General features: G+C 41.0%; 1 protein-coding gene across 2 annotated transcripts in view; it reads right to left on the reverse strand.

Annotated features, from left to right (window-relative positions):
• Positions 1 to 5,411: 5,411 nt before the first annotated feature.
• LOC139750847 (DNA repair protein RAD51 homolog 4-like) overlaps positions 5,412 to 13,909 on the reverse strand; it is a 28,796-nt gene continuing 20,298 nt past the window's right edge. For both annotated transcript variants that reach the window (XM_071665638.1, XM_071665637.1), the window contains exon 6: positions 5,412 to 5,887. In XM_071665638.1, the coding sequence (XP_071521739.1) occupies positions 5,716 to 5,887 (172 nt within the window). In that variant the 3' untranslated portion in view covers positions 5,412 to 5,715. The remainder of the gene's footprint in view (positions 5,888 to 13,909) is intronic.

The following is a 13,909-nucleotide window of genomic DNA, read 5'->3' on the forward strand; positions in this document are numbered from 1 at the left end:
GCCACATCTGCTCACATCCATCCTCTAGCTGTCATGTGTAATGAACATGTTTAATGAGCTGTTACATAGTCCATTAAAAAAGAAAAGAGAGTTGGATGGGTATCACCTGCAAGGAAGGAGTGTGCATGACTGGAAGATGTATGAAAGGAAGCTACATATTACAAAGAGGGTGCAGGAGCTGAAAAAGAGGGCTAATGAGATCAAGGGTTAAAGAGTATTGGCAAACTTCAGGAAGAATAAGAAAATGTTTTTGAAGATGAGTAGTTTTAGTAGAAAGAGAGAAGTGAAGGGAGCTGATGGGAAGGTCATAACAGGTAAGGATGAGTTGAAGACAAGATGAAATGAGCATGTTTAGGGACTGTTGAATTTGTTAGATAAAAGGATGGAAAATGTTGGGTGTTTTATTGGTGTATGTGTGCAAACTTAGAGTCATGTGGTGGTTTGATGAAAAGAGAAGGCATGGTGAAAGCCTCATGTACAATGGATTGTGGCAAGAGAGATACAGTGGATTGAATTTTCAGTTGAATTTCTTAAGAAAAGGGGTGAATGCATTGTCAACTGGTTAATTAGGATTTTATATGTACCATATGTATGCCTTACAGTGAGGTAACTAAGGATCAGGGAAATGCCTATATATTGCCATTGTATGAAAGCAAGGGGCATAACATTGAATGTTAAAGCACAGTGGTAGAAATTTGCTGGGTGTACTTAATAAGTTGTGAGTATGGTGATTGAGAGGGTGGTGGTGTATCAGACTGGGAAGAAAAAATGAGCCATCCAGGAGTGGTAGATGTGAGAGAAATACTTTGAGAAACAGAAGGACTTGTGTGTACATTTTAGTGGCATGAAGTATCATTTGTTAGGAATCATAGAAATATGATGTGGGTGTTACTTGAAGCAATAAGGCATGTGTGCAAGTGGGGGGGGGAATTGTTTCAGGTGAAGGTAGGTCTAGAGCAGGGATGTATTGTCATTATGGCTGTTCAGTCCATATGTGGATGAGGTGGTGAGGATAGTAAATGTGGGATCTTGGAGAGAGGGGCAGGTATGCAGTATCCTGGGGTTAGAATGGCCTTAGAGGTGAGTCAATTGCTGTTTGCTGATGACACAGGTCTAGTGGCAGATTCAAGTAAGAAATGCCAGAAGTAGGTTTCTTAGAGTGGGAGAGTATGTGAAAGTAGAAAATTGATAATAAATGTGAGTAGATGTAAGATTTATTCCTCCTGTTTCTACTTTTCCAAAAGAAGGAATGGAGAAGGGGGCCAAGTGAGGATTTTCTCTCTATTTTTCAGTCATCTGTTCTTGGCACTACCTTGCTAACACAGGAAATGATGAATACATTTGATGAAAAAAAATTTATGTTGAAGGCTCCAGTCACAGACAAAAGTCCATATTAAGGCTGGGCCTTAACTGAAATATTGAGAAAATTATGAAACAGAAAAAGAAAAGACAAGGGAAAGTATCTACCAATTTTTGAGAAAGTGAAAAATCTGTCTTTTGAAATGTGTCAGGTCATAGTTATTGGGAATGACGAGAATGGATAGAGTTCCAAAGCTTCAACATTTAGGGAAAAAAGCAGGTATCAAAATGGCCTATCCTTGAGTTGCAGACGGCCACACAATAATTATGTGATGCAGCAGCTTGCCGAGTATTGTGTGGTCTAGCTAGTGGTGTGGGCACACAAGCAGCCAACTCCTAGGAGCGAAAACCATAGTAATACCCATAGAAACGGGAAAGTGAACAAACATTGCAGCGTAGGTCAAGGGGGTCAAGTTTGGACTTTAGCCTGGAACAGTTTATAAGGCATACCACTTTCAACTCGGCTCTGAAGTAAGGATGCATATCTAGAACCACCCCATATGTGAGAGCTGTACTCCATGCAAGGATGAATCAGTCCCTTGTATAAATAGAGCAACTCTTCAGAAGAGAAGTTTTGACATCCAAACAGGACACCCAGTTTCTTAGAAGCAGATATAGCTATTCCTGTAGTATGTAGTATGCTCATTGAGTCAAGAGATGGAATTACAGAACCATCAAAGAAGAGACTAGAGTTGTGATGAGTTTTCAATAGAGAGATGGGTACAAACTGGATCTTGGAAGCATTAAACTAAACGAAATTTTGTGTACCCCACTGAGATATCCTGTCCAATTCTGAGTTTATTGAGGGAGCTATGTCAAGACGAGATGCAGATCGAGTGAAAGAAAAGGGAGCAGAATTGAGGGGTATGGATGAATGCAGTGTTGAATTGAAATTGAATTGAAAGCTTGTGACCTGAATATGCAAGAGGGTGTGAGGTATGCACAGGATAGATCAGATTGGAGTGATGTGGCATACAGTGGGCAACATGTTATCAGTGGGCCAAACCAGGGCATATGAAGTGGTAAGATTCAACCACACAGAAGTGTGAATAGGGGACTCTAATTTCAGTGCATTATTCATGAAAGCACGAGAGTGGATGTGAATGAATGAGGTCATTCATTCTCTGTTATTGGCACCACCTCGCCATATGAAAAATGGCAAACAAGTAAAAAACAAAGAAGAAAGCTGATTTTGGGTTTGGCCTCTTAATTTCTGGGAGAATGTTGAAAAGATTTTCCATGATAATGCCATCATAACATGTAAATGTCCCAAGTTTTGAATATCCAAAACAATAACCATTGGTTTTGATTCTTTCATTTCATTGCTGTGACTTGCCATATACTTTTACAAGAATGTAAGAAGTATATGTTTTGTCTTCTTCCTTTCATACAGTACTTTTCTGAAGGCCTTCCAGTTTCAGCTCTTCATTTTTTTTTTATTATTTTGCTTTGTCGCTGTCTCCCGCATTTGCGAGGTAGCGCAAGGAAACAGAAGAAAGAAATGGCCCAACCCACCCCCATACACATGTATATACACACACGTCCACACACACAAATATACATACCTATACATCTCAATTTACACGTATATACACACAAACAGACACATACATATATACCCATGCACACAATTCACACTGTCTGCCTTTATTCATTCCCATCGCCACCTCGCCACACATGGAATACCATCCCCCTCCCCCCTTATGTGTGCGAGGTAGCACTAGGAAAAGACAACAAAGGCCCCATTCGTTCACACTCAGTCTCCAGCTGTCATGCAATAATGCCCGAAACCACAGCTCCCTTTCCACATCCAGGCCCCACACAACTTTCCATGGTTTACCCCAGACGCTCCACATGCCCTGATTCAATCCACTGACAGCACGTCAACCCCGGTATACCACATCGATCCAATTCACTCTATTCCTTGCCCGCCTTTCACCCTCCTGCATGTTCAGGCCCCTATCCCTCAAAATCTTTTTCACTCCATCTTTCCACCTCCAATTTGGTCTCCCACTTCTCCTCGTTCCCTCCACCTCCGACACATATATCCTCTTGGTCAATCTTTCCTCACTCATTCTCTCCATGTGCCCAAACCATTTCAAAACACCCTCTTCTGCTCTCTCAACCACACTCTTTTTATTTCCACACATCTCTCTTACCCTTACATTACTTACTCGATCAAACCACCTCACACCACACATTGTCCTCAAACATCTCATTTCCAGCACATCCACCCTCCTGCGCACAACTCTATCCATAGCCCACGCCTCGCAACCGTACAACATTGTTGGAACCACTATTCCTTCAAACATACCCATTTTTGCTTTCCGAGATAATATTCTCGACTTCCACACATTCTTCAATGCTCCCAGGATTTTCGCCCCCTCCCCCACCCTATGATCCACTTCCGCTTCCATGGTTCCATCCGCTGCCAGGTCCACTCCCAGATATCTAAAACACTTTACTTCCTCCAGTTTTTTCTCCATTCAAACTCACCTCCCAATTGACTTGACCCTCAACCCTACTGTACCTAATAACCTTGCTCTTATTCACATTTACTCTTAACTTTCTTCTTTCACACACTTTACCAAACTCAGTCACCAGCTTCTGCAGTTTCTCACATGAATCAGCCACCAGCGCTGTATCATCAGCGAACAACAACTGACTCACTTCCCAAGCTCTCTCATCCACAACAGACTTCATACTTGCCCCTCTTTCCAAAACTCTTGCATTCAACTCCCTAACAACCTCATCCATAAACAAATTAAACAACCATGGAGACATCACACACCCCTGCCGCAAACCTACATTCACTGAGAACCAATCACCTTCCTCTCTTCCTACACGTACACATGCCTTACATCCTCGATAAAAACTTTTCACTGCTTCTAACAACTTGCCTCCCACACCATATATTCTTAATACCTTCCACAGAGCATCTCTATCAACTCTATCATATGCCTTCTCCAGATCCATAAATGCTACATACAAATCCATTTGCTTTTCTAAGTATTTCTCACATACATTCTTCAAAGCAAACACCTGATCCACACATCCTCTACCACTTCTGAAACCACACTGCTCTTCCCCAATCTGATGCTCTGTACATGCCTTCACCCTCTCAATCAATACCCTCCCATATAATTTACCAGGAATACTCAACAAACTTATACCTCTGTAATTTGAGCACTCACTCTTATCCCCTTTGCCTTTGTACAATGGCACTATGCACGCATTCCGCCAATCCTCAGGCACCTCACCATGAGTCATACATACATTAAATAACCTTACCAACCAGTCAACAATGCAGTCACCCCCTTTTTTTATAAATTCCACTGCAATACCATCCAAACCTGCTGCCTTGCCGGCTTTCATCTTCCGCAAAGCTTTTACTACCTCTTCTCTGTTTACCAAATCATTTTCCCTAACCCTCTCACTTTGCACACCACCTCGACCAAGACACCCTATATCTGCCACTCTATCATCAAACACATTCAACAAACCTTCAAAATACTCACTCCATCTCCTTCTCACATCACCACTACTTGTTATCACCTCCCCTTTTGCGCCCCTCACTGAAGTTCCCATTTGCTCCCTTGTCTTACGCACTTTATTTACCTCCTTCCAGAACATCTTTTTATTCTCCCTAAAATTTAATAATACTCTCTCACCCCAACTCTCATTTGCCCTCTTTTTCACCTCTTGCACCTTTCGCTTGACCTGTCTCTTTCTTTTATACATCTCCCACTCAATTGCTCTTCATACATGACAGATAAAGAATAAGTAACCAGATGTATGTAAATGAACTTTGCCCAATGGTTTCCCCAAAATGTTGGGCACCCACAGTAATGGGAAAGGACTATATAGAATGGACTAGTTAGAGAGGTATAAGTGTAAAGTAATTCCTCCTTTGAGAATGTATACCTACAGTGAAATTAAGACTGATAAGAAAACCATTTCTACGATCAAAAATTATTCTAAACTTTGCTGTAAATTTAGAACATTACAATGAAACATTTAGCAACTGACAGGAAAAATAATACTTCAAGTAACTGAATGCCAGAATAATGTCTTTATTTAAACAAAATGTTGCCGTAGGACTTGTAATCAAATTTTCATGAATTTAATTCACAATTTCTTTTGATTCTTAGTGCATATGGCCACAATCCACACAGACATTGGTGATGCAAAAATATCAATGGAAGATTTCTTTCTTATCCTATGTCACAATAGACTGTGCATTCTTTTGTACTTTCTTCCACAAACTTACCCCATTTCAAATGTTTTACACCTTACAAAATTATATTTAAGTTACAAGTGTGCTAATTAAATCAGAAATTAAAATGCTCTAAAAGATCATGATGAGAAAATGGAAAACTTAGTATTTGCCATTTTCAGTCTTGTACTCTTCCAAATGGTCACATTAACATTCAAGGGTTTTGGATTGTTGCTTTGGCAGTCTGGAAGGGTAGATGAGTTATCTTCCCTCTCAATAAAAAGGCGTGTGTTTGGTACATGAGCCCAAAACCTGAAAGATTGGAGATCTCATGAAAGGATATATTATCTAGAGTGGATCTTAAACATCATATGCTCAACATATAGGGATGACCTATTGTGTCTCCTGGATCTTAGCCTGTCTTGTGTATCTACCTATCTATCTATATTTCTGGAAACTTCCATCAAGGGGGGGGGGGGGGCATGGCAAAAGAGTATCCACTTACCCCTGTCCTTAAATGCCTCCTTCACATTCTTCCACCATTTCTTTCTCTGTAGTATTCCTTCACCCTATTTGTCCATGTCATAGATGGTCTTCCTCTCACACCATCCTCTTTAATTGTACTATCATACACTCTCCTTATAAACTCCCAGTCTTGCATTCTTTCCACATACCCGAACCACCTCAAAGTATTATGTTTCACCCACTCTACCACTCCACAGTTCATTCCCACTGCATTCCCTCTCATACCACATCTCTCATACATCCCCCCTTCATTTCTTTCTTCATTTCATCTAATCACACCACATGTTCTCACATAACTCATTTCCACAGTCTGGATTCTTGACCTTTGTGACTCATTCTATGTCCATATTTTGGCTGCATTGGGCAGGGTTGGGAGGACTATGATGTCCCTTAATCCTCTCTTCACTTCCACACTTACACCTCTACCCTTCATTATTCAAGGGACCCATTGACTCTTCTACCTTGTACTGCTCTCTCCCTTCATTTTACCAGACTTACCCAAGACAGCTCTCAAATACTTAAATTCTCTTACCTCTTCCAGTCTTTTCTCTTTCATATCCAAAGCTTAATACACTTTCTTCTTTCACTCCATATGGTTTTACAAAATCTATACTTTACCTCTGTTTCCTATCAAATACCATCGCTTTACTTTTGTGTGCATTTACCTTCATTTGTCTATGCTTACACACATCATAAACACACTCACAACCTTCTAAACCTTCTCTTCACTCTCGGCAAACAATACCATATCATCCGCAAACAGGCTTGCCACTATCCACCATATCTCACTGCCACACTCCATCTCTGCACCCCATTTCCCTAGTTTTGCTTTCATCTCTCTTATCACTTCATCCATGTATATATATCAAAAAGCCACAGTGACATCACACAGCCCTGCCTCTCAGCCTACGTGTATCCAACAGTTGTTCCCCTACCCCATATCTCCTTAACACATTCCATAAAGCATTCCACTTGATTCTGTCATATGCTTTCTCCAGATCCATAAAAGCTGCATACAACTTCTTCCCTTTTGCCAAAAACTTTTCCATAGTTATCTTTACCACAAAAATCTTATCCACTTATCCCTTACTTTCCTTAAATCCATATATATATATCAAAAAGCCACAGTGACACACAGCCCTGCCTCTCAGCCTACGTGTATCCAACAGTTGTTCCCCTACCCCATATCTCCTTAACACATTCCATAAAGCATTCCACTTGATTCTGTCATATGCTTTCTCCAGATCCATAAAAGCTGCATACAACATCTCCCCCTTTTGCCAAAAACTTTTCCATAGTTATCTTTACCACAAAAATCTTATCCACTTATCCCTTACTTTCCCTAAACCCCCTTGCTCTTCACTTATTCTGCATTCAGTCACTTCCATCACTCTATCAGTTAACATTATTGCATACACTTTTCCTGGTACACTTATTCCCTTATAATTGCTACATACATCCTTAGCTTCTTTCTTTTTAAATGAATAAATAATAGCTTTCACTCAATCCTCAGGTATAACCTTGTTTCCATTCTGAATTACATATCAGATGCATCCACTCCATCACACTTTCACGTCCATACTTCAGCATTTCAGCCGTAATCCCACCCATTCCAGGTGTCTCTCCTACCTTAAGCCTCATTATTGTCCTTCTTGCCTCCCTTTTTGCTATAGACCCATGCACATGTATCCTCTTCCATCCATCCTCCGTACCCATGCATGTAACAGCTGCTACCTCCCCTTCTCCAACATCATTAGTTTTTCAAAATACTCTTTCCATTTTCTTTTCACTTCCTCCTTTTCATTCAACAACTCCCCTCCCTTATTTCTCACATTAACATTTCCACTCTTACATCCACCTCTTTCCTTTTTTACCTCCTTCCAGTATAGTTTCTTATTATCCCAAAACTTCACACTTAACTTTCTTCCAAAATCTTCATCTTCTCTTTCTTTGCTTTCCTCTATCAGCTTCTTGACATTCTGCTGAACTTCCATTGGTACTTTCCTATCAACCCATCTACCATATGCCTTTTTCTTCTTTTCCACAGCATTTCTAATCTCTTTTGTCCACCATGCATTACCCTTTTTAATCCTACATCTCACGACCTTTTATCCAACTACCAGTTCTACAACCTTCAATAGTATTTCTCTAAACATCTTAAACACCTCATTCACACATGGCTGCATCCCAAAATCAACTGCACTTCCATCTAAGCTTTCAGTTACCTTCCATTTTTTCTGATTCATATTCTTGCTTGCCAACACATTTCCCACTCCTGTCTTCCTTACACCATACCTCTACTTCTCCCTGATCCTCACCCCTACAAGAATTGTAAAATGATCAGACTCTCCAAAGATTCCTCTCACAATTCTAGCATGGCCTTTCTCAATCTTTCATCCACTGCCACAGAGTCAGTCAAAGCTTTTTGCTCTTCTCTACTATCATTTGTCATCCATGTATATCTGTGGTTCATCTTGTGCTGAAAAAAGGTGTTTGCAAGGAAAAAACCCCTCTCAGCACAAATATCCACAAGATAATTACCTTTCTCATTTAATCTGGGTATCCCCCATTTACCAACTGTCTCACCAGTTTCATCACATTCCGTTTCCAAATTCATATCACCTAATACGACTACGTTTCTCTCATTCTCAAAACCGTTTTTACAGTCATTCAAATTTCTCCAGAAATGCTTCATTTCATCCTTACCTTATATATATGCATACTTCACAATCCCAATCTTTCCTTTTACCCACATTGTTCTTGATCCATTCCATCCAAGCTCTGTAACACCCTCCCACACTCTTGGTGATACCAGAATTGCACATCCTTTCCCTCTTCCCCGATAATTTTCACTTATTCTCGTCCATACCTCACCTTCCATGCCCTCCCATAACTTGCATTAACCATCTCCATTTTGACTCAACAAACCCTGCCCAAGGATGTGGGTTCCCCAATCTCCATTACTTCCAAACTAAAACTTTTAAACCTCTCCACAAGCTCCTTTCTTTTATTCTCACCAGTCATCCCATTCAGCTCCATCACCCTTAATCACTCATCTGTTTTAATCCTCAGCATAACTGGTAGACTCCAATGCTGCTTCTCAGCCCTTTGTGCCTCATCCTTGATAGGTCACTGACAGAGGGCAACTCCTGCACAGTATTTCCAGAGGCAATGAGGTTCCAAAATTGTCCAAAAATGAAGTCACAGCACACCTCAGGTGTCTCTGGATTTTAAAATATTTCCCTTATGGAGTTGGGCAATACCTCCCACTTTTAGTTCCACCCCTAAGGTATGTATCAACAAGGTCACCACAAGAAGGTGGTGTGATGGATATTCTAGTAAAACTAGACTGAGGTACTGAAACTTAACAACTTTCCCCACTTTTAAGCTTTTTTTTTTTTTTTTTTTTTTTTTTTTTACAGTAGCATCACCTCCTCCCTCAGTGGTTATGATACTGCCACTGCTGATTTGTCCCACAGCCCGTATTTTCCATCAGTGCTAGTTAGCTAGTGACCTGTTATGACCACTGTAATCTTGGGAACACCTTGATACTGGAAGGGCAAAGGTACAAAAACTTTTTTGATCCTTATAATCCTCCTTTTCATGAGAGTTATGGAACAAAGAATACTGCCAGATGTACTGAGAAGGTCTGGTTGTAACAGGATGTTCACTAACAAACTTGAAATCCACATCAATCAGACCAGACTAGTTTGTTTCATTAAACTTCGATACAAACCAGAGTGTAATCTTATTAGTGAGCTGAGGCATGTTATGAAAATGGGGAGCTCTTGTATGTCAGGCCAAAAATATGCATTTTGCATGCTCACACTTGTACTGTTTTGCCCCTAGATCATAAACTATAAACAGGAACATTAAGAAGTAATCTGCTAATATAGTTTGCTGGGAATACAGTACCAAACTGCTGTGTATTATACTGATTTTCAAAGAGACTTGTCTTCTTCCAAGAACATCAGAAACCTAATATGCTTATTTAAAAGCATATGTACATTCTTATATATTCATACATTGTACTTGATTGCCATTTCCCACATCAGTGAGGTAGCACCAGGAAACAGACAAAGAAAGACCCATCTACTCATATATATATATACACACACACACACACACATATTTTTTTCATACATATTTGCCATTTCCCACATTAGTGAGGTATCGTCAAGAACAGAAGATTGAGCCTTAGAGGAAATATCCTCACTTGGCCCTCTTCTCTGTTCCTCCTTTGGAAAATTAAAAATGAAAGGGGAGGATTTCCAGTCCCCTCCTCCCTTCCCCTCTAAGCCACCTTCAATGATCCTTCTATTTTAACTTTCTAAAAGGGGAAACAGGAGTCACACGGGGAGTGCTCATCCTCCTCGGAGGCTCAGATTGGGGTGTCTCAATGTGTGTGGATTTAACCAAGATGAGAAAAAAGGAGAGATAGGTAGGATGTTTGAGGAAAGGAACCTGGATGTTTTGGCTCTGAGTGAAACAAAGCTCAAGGGCAAAGGGGAAGAGTGGTTTGGGAATGTCTTGGGGGTAAAGTCAGGGGTTAGTGAGAGGACAAGAGCAAGGGAAGGAGTAGCACTACTCCTGAAACAGGAGTGGTGGGAGTATGTGATAGAGTATAAGAAAATAAATGATATGGGTAAAACTGAAAGTTGATGGAGAGAGATGGGTGATTATTGGTGCATATGCACCTGGGCATGAGAAGAAAGATCATGAGAGGCAAGTGTTTTGGGAGCAGCTGAGTCAGTGTGTTAGTAGTTTTGATGGGCAAGACCGGGTTATAGTGATGGGTGATTTGAATGCAAAGGTGAGTAATGTGGCAGTTGAGGGAATAATTAATGTACATGGGGTGTTCAGTGTTGTAAATGGAAATGGTGAAGAGCTTGTAGATTTATGTGCTGAAAAAGGACTGGTGATTGGGAATACCTGGTTTAAAAAGAGAGATATACATAAGTATACATATGTAAATAGGAGAGATGGCCAGAAAGCATTACTTCATTACGTGTTAATTGATAGGCGCGTGAAAGAGAGAATTTTGGATGTTCATGTGCTGAGAGATGCAACTGGAGGGATGTCTGATCATTATCTTGTGGAGGCGAAGGTGAAGATTTGTAGAGGTTTTCAGAAAAGAAAAGAGAATGTTGGGGTGAAGAGAGCGGTGAGAGTAAGTGAGCTTGGGAAGGAGACTTGTGTGAGGAAGTACCAGGAGAGACTAAGGACAGAATGGAAAAAGGTGAGAACAAAGGAGGTAAGGGGAGTGGGGGAGGAATGGGATGTATTTAGGGAAGCAGTGATGGCTTGCACAAAAGATGCTTGTGGCATGAGAAGCATGGGAGGTGGGCAGATTAGAAAGGGTAGTGAGTGGTGGGATTAAGAAGTAAGATTATTGGTGAAAGAGAAGAGAGAGGCATTTGGATGATTTTTGCAGGGAAATGATGCAAATGAGTGGGGGATGTATAAAAGAAAGAGGCAGGTCAAGAGAAAGGTGCAAGAGGCAAAAAAGAGGGCAAATGAGAGTTTGGGTGAGAGAATATCATTTAATTTTAGGAAGAATAAAAAGATGTTTTGGAAGGAGGTAAATAAAGTGCGTAAGACAAGGGAAAAAACGGGAACTTCAGTGAAGGGGGCTAATGGGGAGATGATAACAAAGAGTGGTGATGTGAGAAGGAGATGGAGTGAGTATTTTAAAGGTTTGTTGAATGTGGTTGATGATAGAGTGGCAGATATAGGGTGTTTTGGTCAAGGTGGTGTGCAAAGTGAGAGGGTTAGGGAAAATGATTTGGTAAACAGAGAAGAGGTAGTAAAACCTTTGCGGAAGATGAAAGCTGGCAAGGCAGCGGGTTTGGATGGTATTGCAGTAGAATTTATTAAAAAAGGGGGTGACTGTATTGTTGACTGGTTGGTAAGGTTATTTAATGTATGTATGACTCATAGTGAGGTGCCTGAGGATTGGCGGAATGCTTGCATAGTGCCATTGTACAAATGCAAAGGGGATAAAAGTGAGTGCTCAAATTACAGAGGTATCCCTGGGGATAGGGGAGAAAGAATACTTCCCACGTATTCCCTGCGTGTCGTAGAAGGCGACTAAAAGGGGAGGGAGCGGGGGGCTGGAAATCCTCCCCTCTCGTTTTTTTTTTGATTTTCCAAAAGAAGGAACAGAGAACGAGGCCAGGTGAGGACATTCCCTCAGAGGCCCAGTCCTCTGTTCTTAACGCTACCTTGCTAATGCGGGAAATGGCGAATAGTATGAAAGAAAAGAAGTTTGGTGAGTATTCCTGGGAAATTATATGGGAGGGTATTGACTGAGAGGTTGAAAGCATGTACAGAGCATCAGATTGGGGATGAGCAATGTGGTTTCAGAAGTGGTAGAGGATGTGTGGATCAGGTGTTTGCTTTGAAAAATGTATGTGAGAAATACTTAGAAAAGCAAATGGATTTGTATGTAGCATTTATGGATCTGACGAAGGCATATGATAGAGTTGATAGAGATGCTCTGTGGAAGGTATTAAGAATATATGGTGTGGGAGGCAAGTTGTTAGAAGCAGTGAAAAGTTTTTATCGAGGATGTAAGGCATGTGCACACGTAAGAAGAAAGAAAAGTGGTTGGTTCTCAGTGAATGTAGATTTGCAGCAGGGGTGTGTGATGTCTCCATGGTTGTTTAATTTGCTTATGGATGTGGTTGTTAGGGAGGTGAATGCAAGAGTTTTGGAAAGAGGGGCAAGTGTGCAGTCTGTTGTGGATGAGAGAGCTTGGGAAGTGAGTCAGTTGTTGTTCGCTGATAATACAGCGCTGGTGGCTGATTCATGTGAGAAACTGCAGAAGCTGGTAACTGAGTTTGGTAAAGTGTGTGAAAGAAGAAAGCTGAGAGTAAATGTGAATAAGAGCCAGGTTATTAGGTACAGTAGGGTTGAGGGACAAGTCAAATGGGAGGTAAGTTTGAATGGAGAAAAATTGGAAGAAGTGAAGTGTTTTAGATATCTGGGAGTGGATTTGGCAGTGGATGGAACCATGGAAGCGGAGTGAATCATAGTGTGGGGGAGGGGGCGAAAGTCCTGGAAGCATTGAAGAATGTGTGGAGGGCGAGAACATTATCTCAGAGAGCAAAAATGGGTATGTTTGAAGGAATAGTGGTTCCAACAATGGGTGTGAGACATGGACTATTGATAGGGTTGTGCAGAGGAGGATGAAATGAGATGTTTGAGGACAAAATGTGGTGTGAGGTGGTTTGATCGAGTAAGTAATGAAAGGGTAAGAGAGATGTGTAGTAATAAAAAGAGTGTAGTTGAGAGAGTAGATGAGGGTGCATTAAAATGGTTTGGTCACATGGAGAGAATGAGTGAGGAAAGATTGACAAAGAGGATATATGTGTCAGAGTTGGAGGGAACGAGGAGAAGTGGGAGACGAAATTGGAGGTGGAAGGATGGAGTGAAAATGATTTTGAGCGATTGGGGCCCGAACATACAGGAGGGTGAAAGGTGTGAAAGGAATAGTGCCCCTCTTATTGACATTTACTGTTAATTTTCTTTTTTCACATTCTTTACCAAACTCATTCACCAAGTTCTGCAGTTTCTCACCTGAATCAGCCAACAGCACTATAAAATCAGCGAATAACAAGTGACACTTCCCAAGCCCTCTCATCCAGGACAGACTGCAAACTTGCCCCTCTCTCCAAAACTCTTGCATTGAACTCCCTAACCACCCCATCCATAAACAAATTAAACAACCACGGAGACATCACACACCCCTGCGGCAAACCAACATTCACTGGGAACCAATCACTTTCCTCTCTTCCTACTCATACA

This window comes from Panulirus ornatus, chromosome 10 (genome assembly GCF_036320965.1).
Source record: "Panulirus ornatus isolate Po-2019 chromosome 10, ASM3632096v1, whole genome shotgun sequence".
NCBI lineage: Eukaryota > Metazoa > Arthropoda > Malacostraca > Decapoda > Palinuridae > Panulirus > Panulirus ornatus.